This window comes from Tachysurus vachellii, chromosome 7, assembly GCF_030014155.1.
Source record: "Tachysurus vachellii isolate PV-2020 chromosome 7, HZAU_Pvac_v1, whole genome shotgun sequence".
NCBI lineage: Eukaryota > Metazoa > Chordata > Actinopteri > Siluriformes > Bagridae > Tachysurus > Tachysurus vachellii.
The window spans coordinates 405,001-422,500 of NC_083466.1; the positions used below are offsets into that span (position 1 = coordinate 405,001).

The 17,500-nt window shown below is 40.9% G+C and overlaps 2 protein-coding genes across 4 annotated transcripts in view; both read left to right on the forward strand.

Annotated features, from left to right (window-relative positions):
* Nucleotides 1-7,233, forward strand: part of elavl1a (ELAV like RNA binding protein 1a) — a 7,254-nt gene extending 21 nt beyond the window's left edge. Inside the window, exons 1-7 of one of the 3 annotated variants that reach the window (XM_060873676.1) lie at nucleotides 6-130; nucleotides 1,423-1,487; nucleotides 2,243-2,420; nucleotides 2,737-2,840; nucleotides 3,921-4,074; nucleotides 4,157-4,382; nucleotides 4,594-7,233. In XM_060873676.1, the coding sequence (XP_060729659.1) occupies nucleotides 1,452-1,487; nucleotides 2,243-2,420; nucleotides 2,737-2,840; nucleotides 3,921-4,074; nucleotides 4,157-4,382; nucleotides 4,594-4,918 (1,023 nt within the window). In that variant the 5' untranslated portion in view covers nucleotides 6-130; nucleotides 1,423-1,451 and the 3' untranslated portion in view covers nucleotides 4,919-7,233. Of the gene's footprint in view, nucleotides 131-1,422; nucleotides 1,488-2,242; nucleotides 2,421-2,736; nucleotides 2,841-3,920; nucleotides 4,075-4,156; nucleotides 4,383-4,593 lie in introns of those variants that run through there. The other 2 variants (XM_060873675.1, XM_060873677.1) reach the window with 2 other exon arrangements.
* Nucleotides 7,234-7,802: 569 nt separating this feature from the next.
* On the forward strand, nucleotides 7,803-15,430 carry zgc:101744 (Receptor expression-enhancing protein 6-like). The gene is made up of 5 exons (XM_060873679.1): nucleotides 7,803-8,001; nucleotides 13,487-13,580; nucleotides 13,749-13,887; nucleotides 14,024-14,192; nucleotides 15,129-15,430. The coding sequence occupies exons 1-5, from the start codon at nucleotides 7,884-7,886 to the stop codon at nucleotides 15,161-15,163; spliced, it is 555 nt and encodes a 184-aa protein (XP_060729662.1). The 5' UTR covers nucleotides 7,803-7,883; the 3' UTR covers nucleotides 15,164-15,430.
* The last annotated feature ends 2,070 nt before the right edge of the window (nucleotides 15,431-17,500 follow it).

Below are 17,500 nucleotides of genomic sequence, written 5' to 3' on the forward strand. Positions count from 1 at the left end.
CGTGGCCATCGCTTTTTCTCTGTGCGGTCGGTTTTGTGTCACGCGCACGCGACCACGTTCAGGCAGAAAGCGTTCGGAAGGCGATTTTTTTTGTTTTTTGAGAAAAGACTCGGCGCGGGAGGTGAAGTCGGTAAGTTACGTGTCACCAAATAAAATAATAATTAATTACAATAAGTTGTAGTTTAATTCGCGCGGCGTTTTGTTAGCATGATGCTAACGGGGCGTTTTCTGAGGCCTGTGAGGGCCTGAGGGGAGCGCGCGCGCGCAAAACCTCTGTACGATCATCAGCGCGGTTTTTCTCATTAAAATCAGCGTCGAGATTGTAATAAATAATCAGATAAACTCGTACGGATTGGATTTCCGCACTGTACACGGCAAACAAACACGTTTTTGTGTCGTAAACCGTGCGAGGCGTAACAAGTTAGCTACAAGCTAATTTAAGTAGAACATGGCGGCGTCCCAATCGGCGCCATCTTGTTCTTATTGTGCACTATATAGTGAGCGAGTGTGGGGTTAGTAGTGATTGTTAGTGCACAGGGAGAGTGTATAGTGTTTGGGAAGCGGCCTTGGTGTAAAGTCTCCTGCTCTGTAGTGAACAGCTAGTTAGCTTAGCTTAGCTTAGCTTAGAGCACAAACAAAGCCCATGAGAAATGTTCTTCACTTCACGGTGTAATAAATAATAATAAACAATAATAAGCACAAGTGTGTGTATTGTGTGTATAATAAAAGTTTCCGTTACCGTGGTGTTAAAAACCCGTGTAAACAAATATGTGTGGAACAAACCGGTCAGAACACGTTTTATTTACAAACTATTACAAATAATTATTCTCATTGTTTTTTTTTTATTCTAATCCTTTTTAAATGTTTGTTCTTTTTAAGTAGTTATGTTTGTTATTTATTTATTTGTTTACTTATTTATTTTTATTTTTTTGCCGCCCATTTTTATTGGGTGTTTGGTTTCATTTCCGGACATAATAGTGTAGATTTTAGTGAGATGGTGATGAGGATGTGATGGTGTGTGGACCGGAAGTGGAGCTGACCTCTCTGATGGCGCTTATAAACCTGAGCTGCAGGTCATGTTAGATATTTCACACACAGGTCCACGGGGAAGCTTGTGTATAGTGTTAAGTGTGTATAGTGTTAAGTGTGTGTGTGTTAGAGAATAGTGTTAGAAATGAGGTGTTAAAAATACACGCTGAAGCTCCTGCCTCATGGCTCTTATGTTCTTTCCACAGGTAAAATCAGAAGCCGACTCATCTTTATCTGTCCCTTTTTATTTACTTCTTTCATTTCCAACCCACAACCTTTCCGTGTTTTTGTTCTCGCCTCCCCCATTTTCTTTGTTCAGTTTTTCCGCTTATTTTTTGATCAGCGTGTATTTTTACTACCTTATTTTTTTATTTATTTTTCTGGTGTCTTCAGATCAGAGTCGGGATCTGTGACGGCTCTTCATGGCAGTCAGAAGGGGACACGTTAGATACTTAAAAGTGAGTAGACTCTGTATCTCTTAGGGACACGACTTGGTTACACGTGTGTGTGTGAGAGAGGGAGAGAGAGAGAGTTTTTATTATAAACTAATTAACGCAGGCTAGTAATACAAGTAATCTTATGGTATAAAATCCAAACAGTCCTGCGGTATGTGGGGTCTTGCCTTCGCGTGGTGTTCACACGGGTAGGGAGGAGTGGTGTATTTTTCACCTGGAAAATAAGGAGAAGAGAAACATTTCTACTGAATATTTTTAGGAGACAGGCACACAGAACGACAGGCAGCTGGTTTGAGAACAGATCCTCGGCAGGTTCAGTGTATTTCCAGCCTCAGAGTCTTTTCCCAGGGACTATAAGGTGTGGAGCCTCTTGTACGGTACATCTCTAACTGGTCAAACACTACATACTGGATCTGATGTAACTGGAATATCTACATGTTCATAAACGCCAGTAACTGACAATGCTGCAGTTACTGAAATCTATCGATCTATCTATTTATTTAACTGTTTATTTAATGGTTTTGTTTATTTTTTTATTTTTTTGCGATTACTAATATGACCAGGTTACTAATCAGTTTACACCACTTTATTTGATTTCCTCTTTTTTTTTTTTTTAAATTAGAGCTTTAATGACAAATGTCATGACAGCGATTTTATTCTACTATTTGTGTATGCGTATTTATCGGCATTGGTGGCATATCAATGATGGCAGTTAGTAAATCGTTGTCCTGACACTGGGTTTTCTGTCTTTCTTTCAGGAGGTGTACGAAATGTCGAACGGTTATGAAGATCACATGGTGGAGGAGGCGAAGGACGCCAAGACGAACCTGATCGTAAACTATTTGCCTCAGAACATGTCTCAGGAGGAGCTGCGCAGTCTGTTCAGCAGCATCGGCGAGGTGGAGAGCGCTAAGCTCATTCGAGATAAAGTTGCCGGTCCGTATATACGTTTTTAAAACTCATCTCTCTCTCTCTCACGCGCACACACACGCACACCGATAAGTCAGGAAAATATGGTTCTCTCCTATATATTTTTTAATAACTTTCTTAGTGGTTTTCAGCTCAATTTTAATATTTTTTTCCTCAAGGTTTGTCTTGTTTTTTTCCCTGCAACATGGTTAATTCATTTCTGATATTTTAATGATTTGTTTCTTTCTATCCGTAAGGTTTGTTTGTTGGTTTGTTTGTTTGTTGGTTTGTTTTTGTTTGGTTTAGTTTGGTTGTTTTTATTGTTTTGTGTTGTTTTCTCCAGGCCACAGTTTAGGGTACGGCTTTGTTAACTATGTAAACCCTAATGATGCAGAAAGAGCAATCAGTACTCTGAATGGCCTGAGGCTACAGTCTAAAACCATCAAGGTAATCTTACATCACTACATATTTTCCATCACGCGTGGCCTTTTAACCGTTGGGTTATTTCTGTTACCATAAATCTGTTCATTAAAGCTGAGAGTTTTTGTTGTTTACTTTTCACTCAGTAACACTCCACATTAAGGCCTGGGTTATACTTGATGCATGAAGAGCGTTTTTTTGTTTGTTTGTTTGTTTGTTTGTTTAGTTTCCCCCCCTCCCCCTCCCTTTATTTGCTTATTATTTATTATCATTATTATTATTATTATTTTTCCCCCCTCTTCTTCCCTCTCACAAACTCCACTGTGTACTTTACATACAGCTGGAGAATTAAAAACAATGGTCAGTAGATGGAGCCAAAATGTCCATGAACATCAGTTTAGCAAGATGGGCTGCAAAACCTTAAAGTCTTTTTCTTTAATACTTTACTGAGTTCCCAATCAGACCTTTTGATGGCTGTGTGAGTTGTTTTTTAATTCACACATTACTCACAAGCTGGTTAGTGTTGGTGCTCAGTAACCGGGTCAGTACATAAACATGTAACCCTGCACTGTTTCGCAGTCGTACTGCACCTTACCGTTAAACAACGGAGACTGCCGACGATGTGCACAGGATACGCTGCCGTAGCCATATACGTGTTTAAAAAGCGAGTATATTCCAGGCTTAAGAGATGGATGTTAATTATTTATGCTTCTAAGACATTAACAGTTTGTTTTATCGGTTCCTTTTCGTTAAGCCGTAATCAATTAGTGAGTTAATGAGTAGTGTTTTTAGAATTTGAACACTACCTGACTAATATTATCATTATGCTAATTAAGCTGATTGGTTAATAAATGTAACTAATCACACTGCGTTGAGGTGCAGTGTTAGTTCTATAACATATTTCTAACATGTTAACCGGTTTGTTTTGTAGATACTTTGGAGCTCAATGGTGGTTTTTTTACTAAATGTAGGCCTCTGTGCTGCATTTTTATTGTCATTGTTCAGTATATTTTAGTTGTTATTGAGGAGTAAGACGTGTTTCTGAAATCCATCTTTCTTGTCAGTCTGCTTTGTTTGTAACCTGATTTGTTGTGTTTCCCGCCGCAGGTGTCGTACGCACGGCCGAGCTCAGACTCCATCAAAGACGCCAATCTGTACATCAGCGGCCTTCCTAAGAACATGACGCAGAAGGACGTGGAGGACATGTTTACACGCTACGGACGCATCATCAACTCGCGTGTGCTCGTCGATCAGACTTCAGGTGAGCAGGAAACTCCATCTCATCTCCAGTAATCTACTGCTTCAGGGTAGCACTTCATCACCACTGTTCCTGTTCCTGCCAGGTCTTTCCCGTGGGGTTGCTTTTATACGCTTTGACAGGCGCTCTGAGGCAGAAGACGCCGTCAAAGAGCTGAATGGACAGAAACCCGCCGGTGCAGCTGAACCCATCACCGTCAAATTTGCTGCGAATCCTAATCAGATTAAAAACACACAGATAATCCCTCAGGTCTATCAGACACAGTCTCGCCGTTTCGGAGGACCTGTACACCACCAGGCCCAGAGATTCAGGTACACACACACACTCACACACACAATGGTGTGAGCTGAGAGGCTTTATACAATCACGCAGTCTTTATATGGCACACAAATGAGTTGATGTTCTTTTGATGAAACTTCTCAGAAAAGGTTTCATTTCTTTTCTGTTCTATTTAAATTTAGACCAGGATTTGTCAGTGAATGTATGTATTTATTTAAAAAGTGTGTGTGTGTGTACACTCAGGTTCTCCCCAATGGGTGTGGACCACATGAGCGGTCTTTCGGGGGCGAACATGGGCGGGAGCACACAGACCGGCTGGTGCATCTTCATCTATAATCTGGGTCCGGACGCAGATGAGGGAATCCTGTGGCAGATGTTTGGTCCTTTTGGTGCCGTCACCAACGTCAAAGTGATCCGAGACTTCAACACCAACAAGTGCAAAGGCTTCGGCTTCGTCACCATGACCAACTACGAGGAGGCGGCCGTGGCTATCGCTAGCCTCAACGGCTACAGACTGGGGGACAAGATACTGCAGGTGTCTTTCAAAACCAGCAAGACACACAAGTAGAAGGACATTGTGGAAAGCTGCTGTTTTATAGTTTCATTCAGTTCATACATGCCGCTCTTCACTCTGCTCACACACACACACACACCTCACGTCGCTACATCACTGCACTCATAACGACCATCGTAAAGTCCATCACTTTAATATTGTGTTGTATCGTTGGACTGTTTATTGCCACATGCCCTGTGTGTTATTCCACTTTACACCGTGTCCGTTGCCATCTTTCTGCTCATTAACACAAGAGGATGTGAAGTATACAAGATGGTCAATCTTTTTTTTTTTTTTTTTTTCTCTCTCCTTTGTATCATAATTACACGTCGACTAGCTTAGCTTTGGTAGGATTAGTTGTATTATTTTTTTCTTTGGTAAGTGTGTTTGAGAAGTTTTCACACTGCATCACTAACACCCCCTTCCTCCCCCTCCTCTTTTTTTTTTCTTTTTTCTTAATGTGCATGACTGCCTGTTTTTTTGTTTTTGTTTGTTTTGTTTTTTTTTTGTTTTGTTGGAATTGTCCAGTTTGTGTAATTTTCAGTGCTTGATATAAGTATTGTTAAACACACACACACACACACACACACACACACAGGTCACAGCTTGGTTGCTGTATGGACGTCTGTATCTAATCAGATATGAACAGCTATATAAGGTCTGAAACCGTTCTGTTCCTGCTTATAATGACAAACATGTTAATGGAGCAGTGTGTGTGTGTGTGTGATGTCTTTGCCTCTGCTGTGTCTATATGCAGAACTGCATGGAAATCATTGGCCAGCATGGGGGAGAGGGCGGAGCCTGATTTTGTATGGGCGGAGCTAATTTCAGAAACAGGAATCTAGATTTATGTATTGTGAAATATTTCCTTCTTCTGTCTTGATTGTACGATGAACACTTTGACCACGGTTTATTCCTGAAATTCAGAAATGTCTCACCGTCAAGTCTCTGCTCATGATTATTATTATTATGGGATGTATTAGACATTCTCAGCAGTCACTGATGTTGCATCTGTACAGTGATTCAACGTGTGACGCCTTATCGTTTTAAATCTATTTTCCTCCAGTTTTTGAATCCGTGGCACTTTTCCTGATTGAGGCTGTTGTGTGTCGAGTGAAGTAAAAGTTGTTTGTTTATTTAAGCGATTCTTTAAGTTAAAAAAGAATAAATGAACTACAGAGCAAGTGAAAGTAAGAAGGACCAAAGATGAGGAAAGTTCCCCTGGAATAATTACAATAAAATAGTTCCCCCATTTCTTATTTCAGCTTCAGGCTTTTTTTCCTCCTTTATTTTCTGTTTTATGTGGCTTTAGTTGTATTATTTTTATTTTTTTTCTGTTTGACTCTAATCACAAATGGGCGTTTGATATATTTTTTTTGTTTGTTTCTGTTTTGAGTGACAATTCTGATCATTAAATTTTATTTTCATTTGCTGAATATTTTGTTTCGTTTATTTCTTATTAGATTTGGTTTCTTTGCTTTCTTTTTCACATCATATTAGACAACCTTTTTATTATAGCCAATAAATTCCGTTATATTTGTTTTTGTCTCACCTACATGGTGTAGAACTAGCTGCGATTACATTAACGTTTTAAGCAGAAGGACCAAGACACTTAAGTATTTATTGTAATTCATTTTTATTGCGAATGGTCTGAGATCCGGATCAGTGTCCGCATTAATTCATGCACGATGTCAAATATCAAGAACCACTAAAAGTCAGTTGCTTCTGCTTTGTAATTACTGTGGCAAATTAATTCATACAACTGCTTATTACATTAGTATTTAATTGCCATGTGCACTTCAGGAAGCTGCTTAACGACAGCTAATCTGTCCTGTTCATGTGTTGGCACATAGTAATAACAGACGTGTCTTTTGATGTGGCAACTTTATGATGATTAACTGCAGTGAGAGTCTGATGTTGAATTCTTTCTATGGTCATTTCCTGGTTTCCCAAACCGTGATTGGCTGAAGTCGAGCTGCTGAGTGTTGCATTTATTACGGTTTATAACCCTATCACAATACTGTAGATACTGTGGGATCCTTAACAGTAGTTAGGTCAGAGAAACCATGTTGCTATGGTTACACATCTCTCTTTCATCTCTCTCTCGTGTCTGATGTTGGACACTAGTGTTAAAGTCCTGCTCCACCCTCTTGGTGGTGAATTCATTGTTTTCGTGTGTGTGTGAGAGAGAGAGAGAGAGAACGTTATATTTATTGTTGAACATGATTCATGTCCTACATGTACAGATTTTTTTTTTAATTGCCATTTTTAGATCTACAGTCAGACTGTAATGTGGTTTTATTTCAAATAAAATTCTAAGCAAATTGAAACGGTCTTGTGTTGTAACATCACACACACACACACACACACACACACACACACCACGTGTTGTACAGTACCATCATCCCCACACTCCGCCTGCTCAGGTGTGCTTAGGTGTGCTCCCATCCCACTGGGGATGGTGCGGTCCGGGTCCATATGAACACCACCCCCACAATTTCAGCAGTGGTTTGTTCCAGCACCCCACCCCCCCACCCCCCATGCTGATAGACTGGTTTGTTAACTGGACGTAAAGAAGTAAAATATAGGAAACTGAAATAAAGAAGCGAAAGTAATAAAGATGATAAATGAGAAGAGGAACTAAACGAAGTGCAGAGGAAGAAAACACCTGAGAATTTATTCATCTTTTATGTCACGAACTGTTGAGAGACGAAAGCCGACTAAAGAAGAGATTAATAATTAACAACGGAGTAATAAAATAATTAATAATTAATAAGGAAATATCACAATATTATTTATTAACCACAGCCGGTTTCAGAGTTTCACACGTGACGTGGCAGGAATCCCGCTCTGTGATTGGTTGTCGGCGTCCCTGGGCTTTGTGACGTCACGCACGCGTTTTACCTGCCGGGCTGTAACGGAGCACGGTGTGTGCGCGTGACACGGTGAGTTTACCGGACAGGCACGCGACACTAACGCCATGTGGACCGCGGTGACGGAGCGTTACGAGGCGTTTTTAACGGAGAAGAACATAATGACGGATTGTTTAACGGAGCTCGAGCGGCGCACCGGTGTGAAGAAACAGTACATTATCTCAGGTACGGGCTCAGGTAACGGGAGGGGGGGGGCACTGTCTCACACACACACACACTGTCTCACACACACATACACACTGTCTCACACACACACACACTGTCTCACACACACATACACACTGTCTCACACACACACACACTGTCTCACACACACACACTGTCTCACACACACATACACACTGTGTCACACACACACACATACACACTGTCTCACACACACACACACTGTCTCACACACACATACACACTGTCTCACACACACACACACACACACACTGTCTCACACACACACACTGTCTCACACACACATACACACTGTGTCACACACACACACATACACACTGTCTCACACACACACACACACTGTCTCACACACACATACACACTGTCTCACACACACACACACTGTCTCACACACACACACTGTCTCACACACACATACACACTGTGTCACACACACACATACACACTGTCTCACACACACACACACACTGTCTCACACACACATACACACTGTCTCACACACACACACACACTGTCTCACACACACACACTGTCTCACACACACATACACACTGTGTCACACACACATACACACTGTCTCACACACTGTCTCACACACACATACACACTCTCACACACTGTCTCACACACATACTGTCTCACACACACACACACACACACACACACACTGTCTCACATATACACACACACACTGTCTCACACACTGTCTCACACACACACATACACACTCTCACACACTGTCTCACACACACATACTGTCTCACACACACACACACACACACACACTGTCTCACATATACACACACACACACTGTCTCACACACACACACACACACTGTCTCACACACACACTGTCACACTGACACACACAGTCACACTGACACGCACACACACATACAAACACACTGTCTCACACACTGACACTCAAACACACTGACACACACACTGTCACACACACTGTCACACACACTAACACACACACTAACACACACACACACCCTGTCTCACACACTGACACACACACTGTCACACATACACACACACAAACTGTCACACGTGCTCACACACACATACACTCACACACACACTCAGTGAACTTCAGCTTCTTTAACCACACCTTCAGCTGGAACACACACACTCCGTGTACTTTATTCGAGACACAACAATAAACTTTTATCCATTTATAGTTATATTTAACGTCCATGGAACAAGTGAGCTCCTGTTGTGTCTCCTGTTCTCTCAGCTATAAACAGTGTTTCCCTCAACAGTCTCTCGTTATTGTCTCTCTTTAAGTTAATAAGACAACACACAGCTTGTCATGTTCCTGAGAGACCGGCGCTGACACTGGAGTCTCCTTCACTACATGATACATAAGTGTATGTCATTTAATGTGTTTATTACCAGTGCAGTGTGAGCTGTACACGTCCCTGCTGTACAGTCAGAGCTGCTGTTAGATTCATTAACACCTTCTGATCCTCTGAGAACAGCTCGCTGCTCATCCACTAGGTCTGTGTTCATAAACATCTCACATGCAAATTTAAACAAATCCCCTCATCTGAGTCAGCTGCTGTGTCCTGGAGCGGACGTCCTGATGATGTCATCAAAAGATTGTAGGTTTTTATAAACACAAACAAACCTGTGTGTGTGTGTGTGTGTGTGTGTGTGTGTGTGTGTGTTGACGACACACCCTCATCCTTGTCTCTCTCCTCTCTCTGGTTTGGATTTCTCAGCTGCTCACCAGGTTTATTTATAACACCATCCTCAAGTATCTGAACTACACACAAGTTGCTGAATACACACACACACACACACACACATACATACACACACATACACACACACACACACACACACACACACGTTCAGTCATCTTCCAGTCATGTTGCAGAATGCTGAAGTCATGTGGAAAATCTAGATGTTCTAATTTCTGTCATTAGACTTTAGACTGACATTAGACTGACATTAGACATTAGACTGACATTAGACATTAGACTGACATTAGACTAACATTAGACATTAGACTGTCATTAGACTGACATTAGACATTAGACTAACATTAGACATTAGACTGACATTAGACATTAGACTGATATTAGACTGACATTAGACTGACATTAGACATTAGACTGACATTAGACTGACATTAGACATTAGACTGACATTAGACATTAGACCTGTCTTTAGACTGACATTAGACTGTTATTAGACTGACATTAAACATTAGACTGACATTAGACATTAGACTGACATTAGACTGTCATTAGACTGACATTAGACATTAGACTGACATTAGACATTAGACTGTCATTAGACTGACATTAGACTGACATTAGACATAAAGACTGACATTAGACATTAGACTGTCATTAGACTGACATTAGACTGTCATTAGACATTAGACTGTCATTAGACATTAGTGACATTAGATATTAGACTGACATTAGACATTAGACTGACATTAGACTGACATTAGACATTAGACTGAAATTAGACATTAGACTGTCATTAGACTGATATTAGACTGACATTAGACTGATATTAGACATTAGACCTGTCATTACACTGACATTAGACTGTCATTAGACATTAGACTGTCATTAGACATTAGACTGACATTAGACATTAGACTGTCATTAGACTGACATTAGACTGTCATTAGACATTAGACTGACATTAGACATTAGACTGACATTAGACATTAGACTGTCATTAGACTGATATTAGACTGACATTAGACTGACATTAGACTGATATTAGACTGACATTAGACTGACATTAGACATTAGACCCGTCATTACACTGACATTAGACTGTCATTAGACATTAGACTGTCATTAGACTGACATTAGACTGACATTAAACTGATATTAGACTGACATTAGTCTGACATTAGACATTAGACTGACATTAGACATTAGACTGTCATTAGACTGATATTAGACTGAGATTAGACATTAGACTGAGATTAGACATTAGACCTGTCATTAGACTGACATTAGACTGTCATTAGACATTAGACTGACATTAAACTGATATTAGACTGACATTAGACTGACATTAGACATTAGACTGACATTAGACATTAGACCTGTCATTAGACTGACATTAGACTGTCATTAGACTGACATTAGACTGACATTAGACATTAGACTGTCATTAGACTGTCATTAGACTGTCATTAGACTGTCATTAGACATTAGACTAACATTAGACATTAGACTGTCATTAGACTGACATTAGACTAACATTAGACATTAGACTGACATTAGACTGACATTAGACATTAGACTAACATTAGACATTAGACTGACATTAGACATTAGACTGACATTAGACATTAGACTGTCATTAGACTGATATTAGACTGACATTAGACTGACATTCGACATTAGACTGACATTAGACTGACATTAGACATTAGACTGACATTAGACATTAGACCTGTTATTAGACTGACATTAGACTGTCATTAGACTGACATTAGACATTAGACTGACATTAGACATTAGACTGACATTAGACTGTCATTAGACTGACATTAGACATTAGACTGACATTAGACATTAGACATTAGACTGTCATTAGACTGACATTAGACTGACATTAGACATAAAGACTGACATTAGACATTAGACTGTCATTAGACTGACATTAGACTGTCATTAGACATTAGACTGTCATTAGACATTAGTGACATTAGACATTAGACTGAAATTAGACATTAGACTGTCATTAGACTGATATTAGACTGATATTAGACTGACATTAGACTGACATTAGACTGATATTAGACATTAGACCCGTCATTACACTGACATTAGACTGTCATTAGACATTAGACTGTCATTAGACATTAGACTGACATTAGACATTAGACTGACATTAGACATTAGACTGTCATTAGACATTAGACTGTCATTAGACTGACATTAGACTGTCATTAGACATTAGACTGACATTAGACATTAGACTGACATTAGACATTAGACTGTCATTAGACTGATATTAGACTGACATTAGACTGACATTAGACTGATATTAGACTGATATTAGACTGACATTAGACATTAGACCCGTCATTACACTGACATTAGACTGTCATTAGACATTAGACTGACATTAGACATTAGACCCGTCATTACACTGACATTAGACTGTCATTAGACATTAGACTGTCATTAGACTGACATTAAACTGATATTAGACTGACATTATACTGACATTAGACTGTCATTAGACATTAGACTGTCATTAGACTGACATTAAACTGATATTAGACTGACATTAGACTGACATTAGACTGACATTAGACATTAGACCCGTCATTACACTGACATTAGACTGACATTAGACATAAAAACAGCAACTTGAAGTGCAAATGTCTTAAAGATCAGCAAGTGCAATTAATCAGCTGATTAGCAGCTTAATGTTCTGCCTGAACACACATGTACACGGTGCTGAACACTCACATGTACACAGTGCTAAACACTCACATGTACACGGTGCTGAACACTCACATGTACACGGTGCTGAACACTCACATGTACACGGTGCTGAACACTCACATGTACACAGTGCTAAACACTCACATGTACACGGTGCTGAACACTCACATGTACACGGTGCTGAACACTCACATGTACACGGTGCTGAACACTCACATGTACACGGTGCTGAACACTCACATGTACACAGTGCTGAACACTCACATGTACACAGTGCTGAACACTCACATGTACACAGTGCTGAACACTTACATGTACTCAGTGCTGAACACTCACATGTACACAGTGCTGAACACTAAAAGACTAAAAGAACACTAAAAACACTGGAAGCTGTTACTAGGTCACCAGAACACACACAATTAACACAGGAGAACAGAGGAACTGAACTGGATGGATCAGTTTCATCATGTGACACTTATTTCCCTACACAAATAACCACACACACACACACACACACACACACACACACACACACACACACACACACACACACACACACTTGTATTGAGTAGAGAATAGAGAGTGTAGCCTTTAGTATGTTACCCAGGAATCCTTCACACACTGCTGTAGAGACATGTGACATGAAACACTGGCCTATTTACCCCTGTGGTGTGTGTTTTGTGTGTTTCAGTTACATTTGATGTGTGTGTGTGTGTGTGTGTGTGAGAGAGAGAGAGAGAGACTGTGTTTAGAATGAGTTTGGGCCATGAATGTTTGGGTCAGGTTTGGTGTGTGTGATGATGTGTTTGTGGGTGCAGTGTGGTTGGACTGTAGTTTATGGTGTGTATGTGTGTGTGTTGAGTGTCATGTGTTTGTGTCTTTAAGGTCATGTGTTTGCTCTGTGTGTGTGTATTTTGGCTGAGAGATTTAGTGGATTTAAGGATTGTATCACTCCTCTTCAGAAAACTGCAGCTGCAAAAAACGTGTGTGTGTGTGTGTGTGTGTGTGTGTGTGTGTAGGTGCACTGTGCATCATTACACTGTACCTGTTATTTGGATATGGTGCGTCTCTTCTCTGTAACTTGATTGGATTCGCCTACCCTGCCTATGCATCGTAAGTATGAGACACACACACACACACACACACACACACACACTTTACCAGATTCCAGGAAGAGGGGTACCAACCCTGAATGCTGTCTTTATTTGACCCTGTGTGTGTGTGTGTGTGTGTGTGTGTGTGTGTGTGTGTCCGCATGCATGTGTGTGTGTGTGTTCACAGTGTGAAAGCGATTGAGAGCAGAAATAAAGAGGACGACACACAGTGGCTGACGTACTGGGTGGTTTACGGTCTCTTCAGTGTGGGAGAGTTTTTCTCCGACATTTTCCTCTTCTGGTTTCCGTTTTATTACGCTGGAAAGGTTCACACACACTTCACACACACACACTCACACTCCAAACACATGTGCACACACCTCACACACACTCCACATACATATACACACACATACACAAGGGTCAATGTGTGTGTGTGTGTGTGTGTATATGTGTGTGCAGTGTGTGTTCCTATTATGGTGCATGGCCCCTGTGTCCTGGAACGGTTCTCAGCTGATCTACACTCGAGTCGTTCGTCCGTTCTTCCTGCAGCACGAGGCAGCGATTGACAGTGTGGTGAAAGACCTGAGCGGAAAAGCTAAGAGTGCAGCGCAGTCCACTGCTAAAGAAGGTACAACTTAATGTGTTACGAGTTAAACAATTTTGTTTATAATCAAAGGGTTAAAAGTTTATAATGTGTAAAGATTTAAATGTTAACAATAATGAAAAGCGTTAAAACGTTCACTATGCTAATACAGTTGGTTGCTAAGATATTGCTAGGTAGTTGCCATGGTGCTGTTAGGTGGTTGCTGTGCTAAACCAGATGGTTTCTACACTATTCTGTGTGGTTCTTAGTGTTGCTATGTGACCCTTATGTATGGACAGTTACCAAGGAAACTAAGCCATTATTATTCATTCACTCATTCATCTTCTACCTCTTATCCGAACTACCTCGGGTCACGGGGAGCCTGTGCCTATCTCAGGCGTCATCGGGCATCAAGGCAGGATACACCCTGGACGGAGTGCCAACCCATCACAGGGCACACACACACTCTCATTCACTCACGCAATCACACAATATGGACAATTTTCCAGAGATGCCAATCAACCTACTATGCATGTCTTTGGACCGGGGGAGGAAACCGGAGTACCACGGGGAGAACATGCAAACTCCACACACACAAGGTGGAGGCGGGAATCGAACCCCCAACCCTGGAGGTGTGAGGCGAACGTGCTAAACACTAAGCCACCGTGACCCCTGCCATTATTATTATTATTATAATTATTCAATTTATATTGTTTCCCTGCAGTGTGCAGAAATGTTTGACGTCTTGAACAAAGACTATTTTGCAAAAGTGATCAAACATAAGTGTATTGAACTGATGTTTTGAGGGTGAAGTGTAATGTGTATACTGTGTCTCTGTATATGTAACCTTTACAATATAGCAGATTGTTGAGTACCCATAATGCACTGCAGCAGTTCAGAGTATTTACTGTTATCATTTAACCTTTAATTCTTTATTCCTTTCTTCTTTCTTCTTACTTTTTATTCTTGTCTTTGGTTCAGGTTTCACTCTGCTGGCCAGTGCTAAGGATAAATGATTGATTTCAGCAGGTGATGTGAAGAAAACGACAATTTCTTTCACCACAGTGCCTATCATCATCATCATCATCATCATCATCATCATCATCATCATCATGTTCAGCGACGGAGCACCAGCTGTTTATATTGTCCTTATAAATGTGAATTCATGTAAACTTTGTGACTTCACTCCATAGTGATCTTGTTCATCAAGAACAATGTGTTTGTGTTTCCACATCAGTTTTAATACATAAAATATTAATAAACCTAAACTACATCTGATGAAAGCTCTTATACGTCTTTGACACCAAACTGGTTTAAAAAACAGACAACAACGAAAAACAGCTTTCTGGAGTAAACAATGACTTAAACAAGCTGAATATCTACATACTGCTACTAATAAGAGTATTTATCTACAGTATATTAAACTCCATTTTAGGTCCAAAATAAAAACATTAAGATTAAAACATTCACAATTATATAAACACAAATTAGGATAAAAAGTGTAGTTAATGTACAGTATGGCTGTGTCCCAATCCAGTGCTCCGTAGTGCACTAACTAACACTTAACCAGATGTTCTGTATCTGAAGACACCACAGCTGTCATGATGCTGATCGTCTTTAACACCTGAAGTTAACCAGGTTGTAGAGAGTGTAGAGATGTGTAGAGTTTGTATAGCTGTGTAGAGATGTGTAGGGTTGTGTAGAGTTTTGTAGAGCTGTGTAGGGTTTGTGTAGAGCTGTGTAGGGTTTGTGTAGGGATATGTAGAGCTGTGTAGGGTTTGTGTAGAGCTGTGTAGAGCTGTGTAGGGTTTGTGTAGGGATGTGTAGAGCTGTGTAGAGTTTGTGTAGAGCTGTGTATAGTTGTGTATAGCTGTGTAGGGTTGTGTAGAGCGGTGTAGGGTTTGTGTAGAGCTGTGTAGGGTTTGTGTAGAGCTGTGTAGAGTTGTGTAGGGTTTGTGTAGAGTTATGTAGAGCTGTGTAGTGTTTGTGTAGAGCTGTGTAGGGTTGTGTAGAGCGGTGTAGGGTTTGTGTAGAGCTGTGTAGTGTTTGTGTAGAGCTGTGTAGGGTTGTGTAGAGCGGTGTAGGGTTTGTGTAGAGCTGTGTAGTGTTTGTGTAGAGCTGTGTAGGGTTGTTTAGAGCGGTGTAGGGTTGTGTAGAGCGGTGTAGGGTTTGTGTAGAGCTGTGTAGTGTTTGTGTAGAGCTGTGTAGGGTTTGTGTAGAGATGTGTAGTGTTTGTGTAGAGCTGTGTAGGGTTGTTTAGAGCGGTGTAGGGTTTGTGTAGAGCTGTGTAGAGTTTGTGTAGAGCTGTGTAGGGTTTGTGTAGAGATGTGTGGGGTTTGTGTAGAGATGTGTAGGGTTTGTGTAGAGCTGTGTAGAGTTTATGTAGAGCTGTGTAGGGTTTGTGTAGGGATGTGTAGAGCTGTGTAGAGTTTGTGTAGAGCTGTGTATAGCTGTGTAGGGTTGTGTAGAGAGATGTAGGGTTTGTGTCGAGCTGTGTAGAGTTGTGTAGGGTTTGTGTAGAGTTATGTATTGCTGTGTAGTGTTTGTTTAGATCTGTGTAGGGTTGTGTAGCGCGGTGTAGTGTTTGTGTAGAGCTGTGTAGGGTTTGTGTAGAGATGTGTAGTGTTTATGTAGAGCTGTGTAGGGTTTGTGTAGGGATGTGTAGAGCTGTGTAGAGTTGTGTAGGGTTTGTGTAGAGTTATGTAGAGCTGTGTAGTGTTTGTGTAGAGCTGTGTAGGGTTGTGTAGAGCTGTGTAGTGTTTGTGTAGAGCTGTGTAGGGTTTGTGTAGAGCTGTGTAGGGTTTGTGTAGAGCTGTGTAGGGTTTGTGTAGAGCTGTGTAGGGTTGTGTAGAGTGGTGTAGGGTTTGTGTAGAGCTGTGTAGGGTTTGTGTAGAGCTGTGTAGGGTTTGTGTAGAGCTGTGTAGGGTTTGTGTAGAGCTGTGTATAGAGTTGTGTAGAGCTGTGTAGGGTTTGTGTAGAGCTGTGTAGGGTTTGTGTAGAGCTGTGTAGGGTTTGTGTAGAGCTGTGTATAGAGTTGTGTAGAGCTGTGTAGGGTTTGTGTAGAGCTGTGTAGGGTTTGTGTAGAGCTGTGTAGGGTTTGTGTAGAGCTGTGTATAGAGTTGTGTAGAGCTGTGTATAGAGTTGTGTAGAGCTGTGTAGGGTTTGTGTAGAGCTGTGTAGGGTTTGTGTAGAGCTGTGTAGGGTTTGTGTAGAGCTGTGTAGGGTTTGTGTAGAGCTGTGTAGGGTTTGTGTAGAGCTGTGTATAGAGTTGTGTAGAGCTGTGTATAGAGTTGTGTAGAGCTGTGTAGGGTTTGTGTAGAGCTGTGTAGGGTTTGTGTAGAGTTATGTATTGC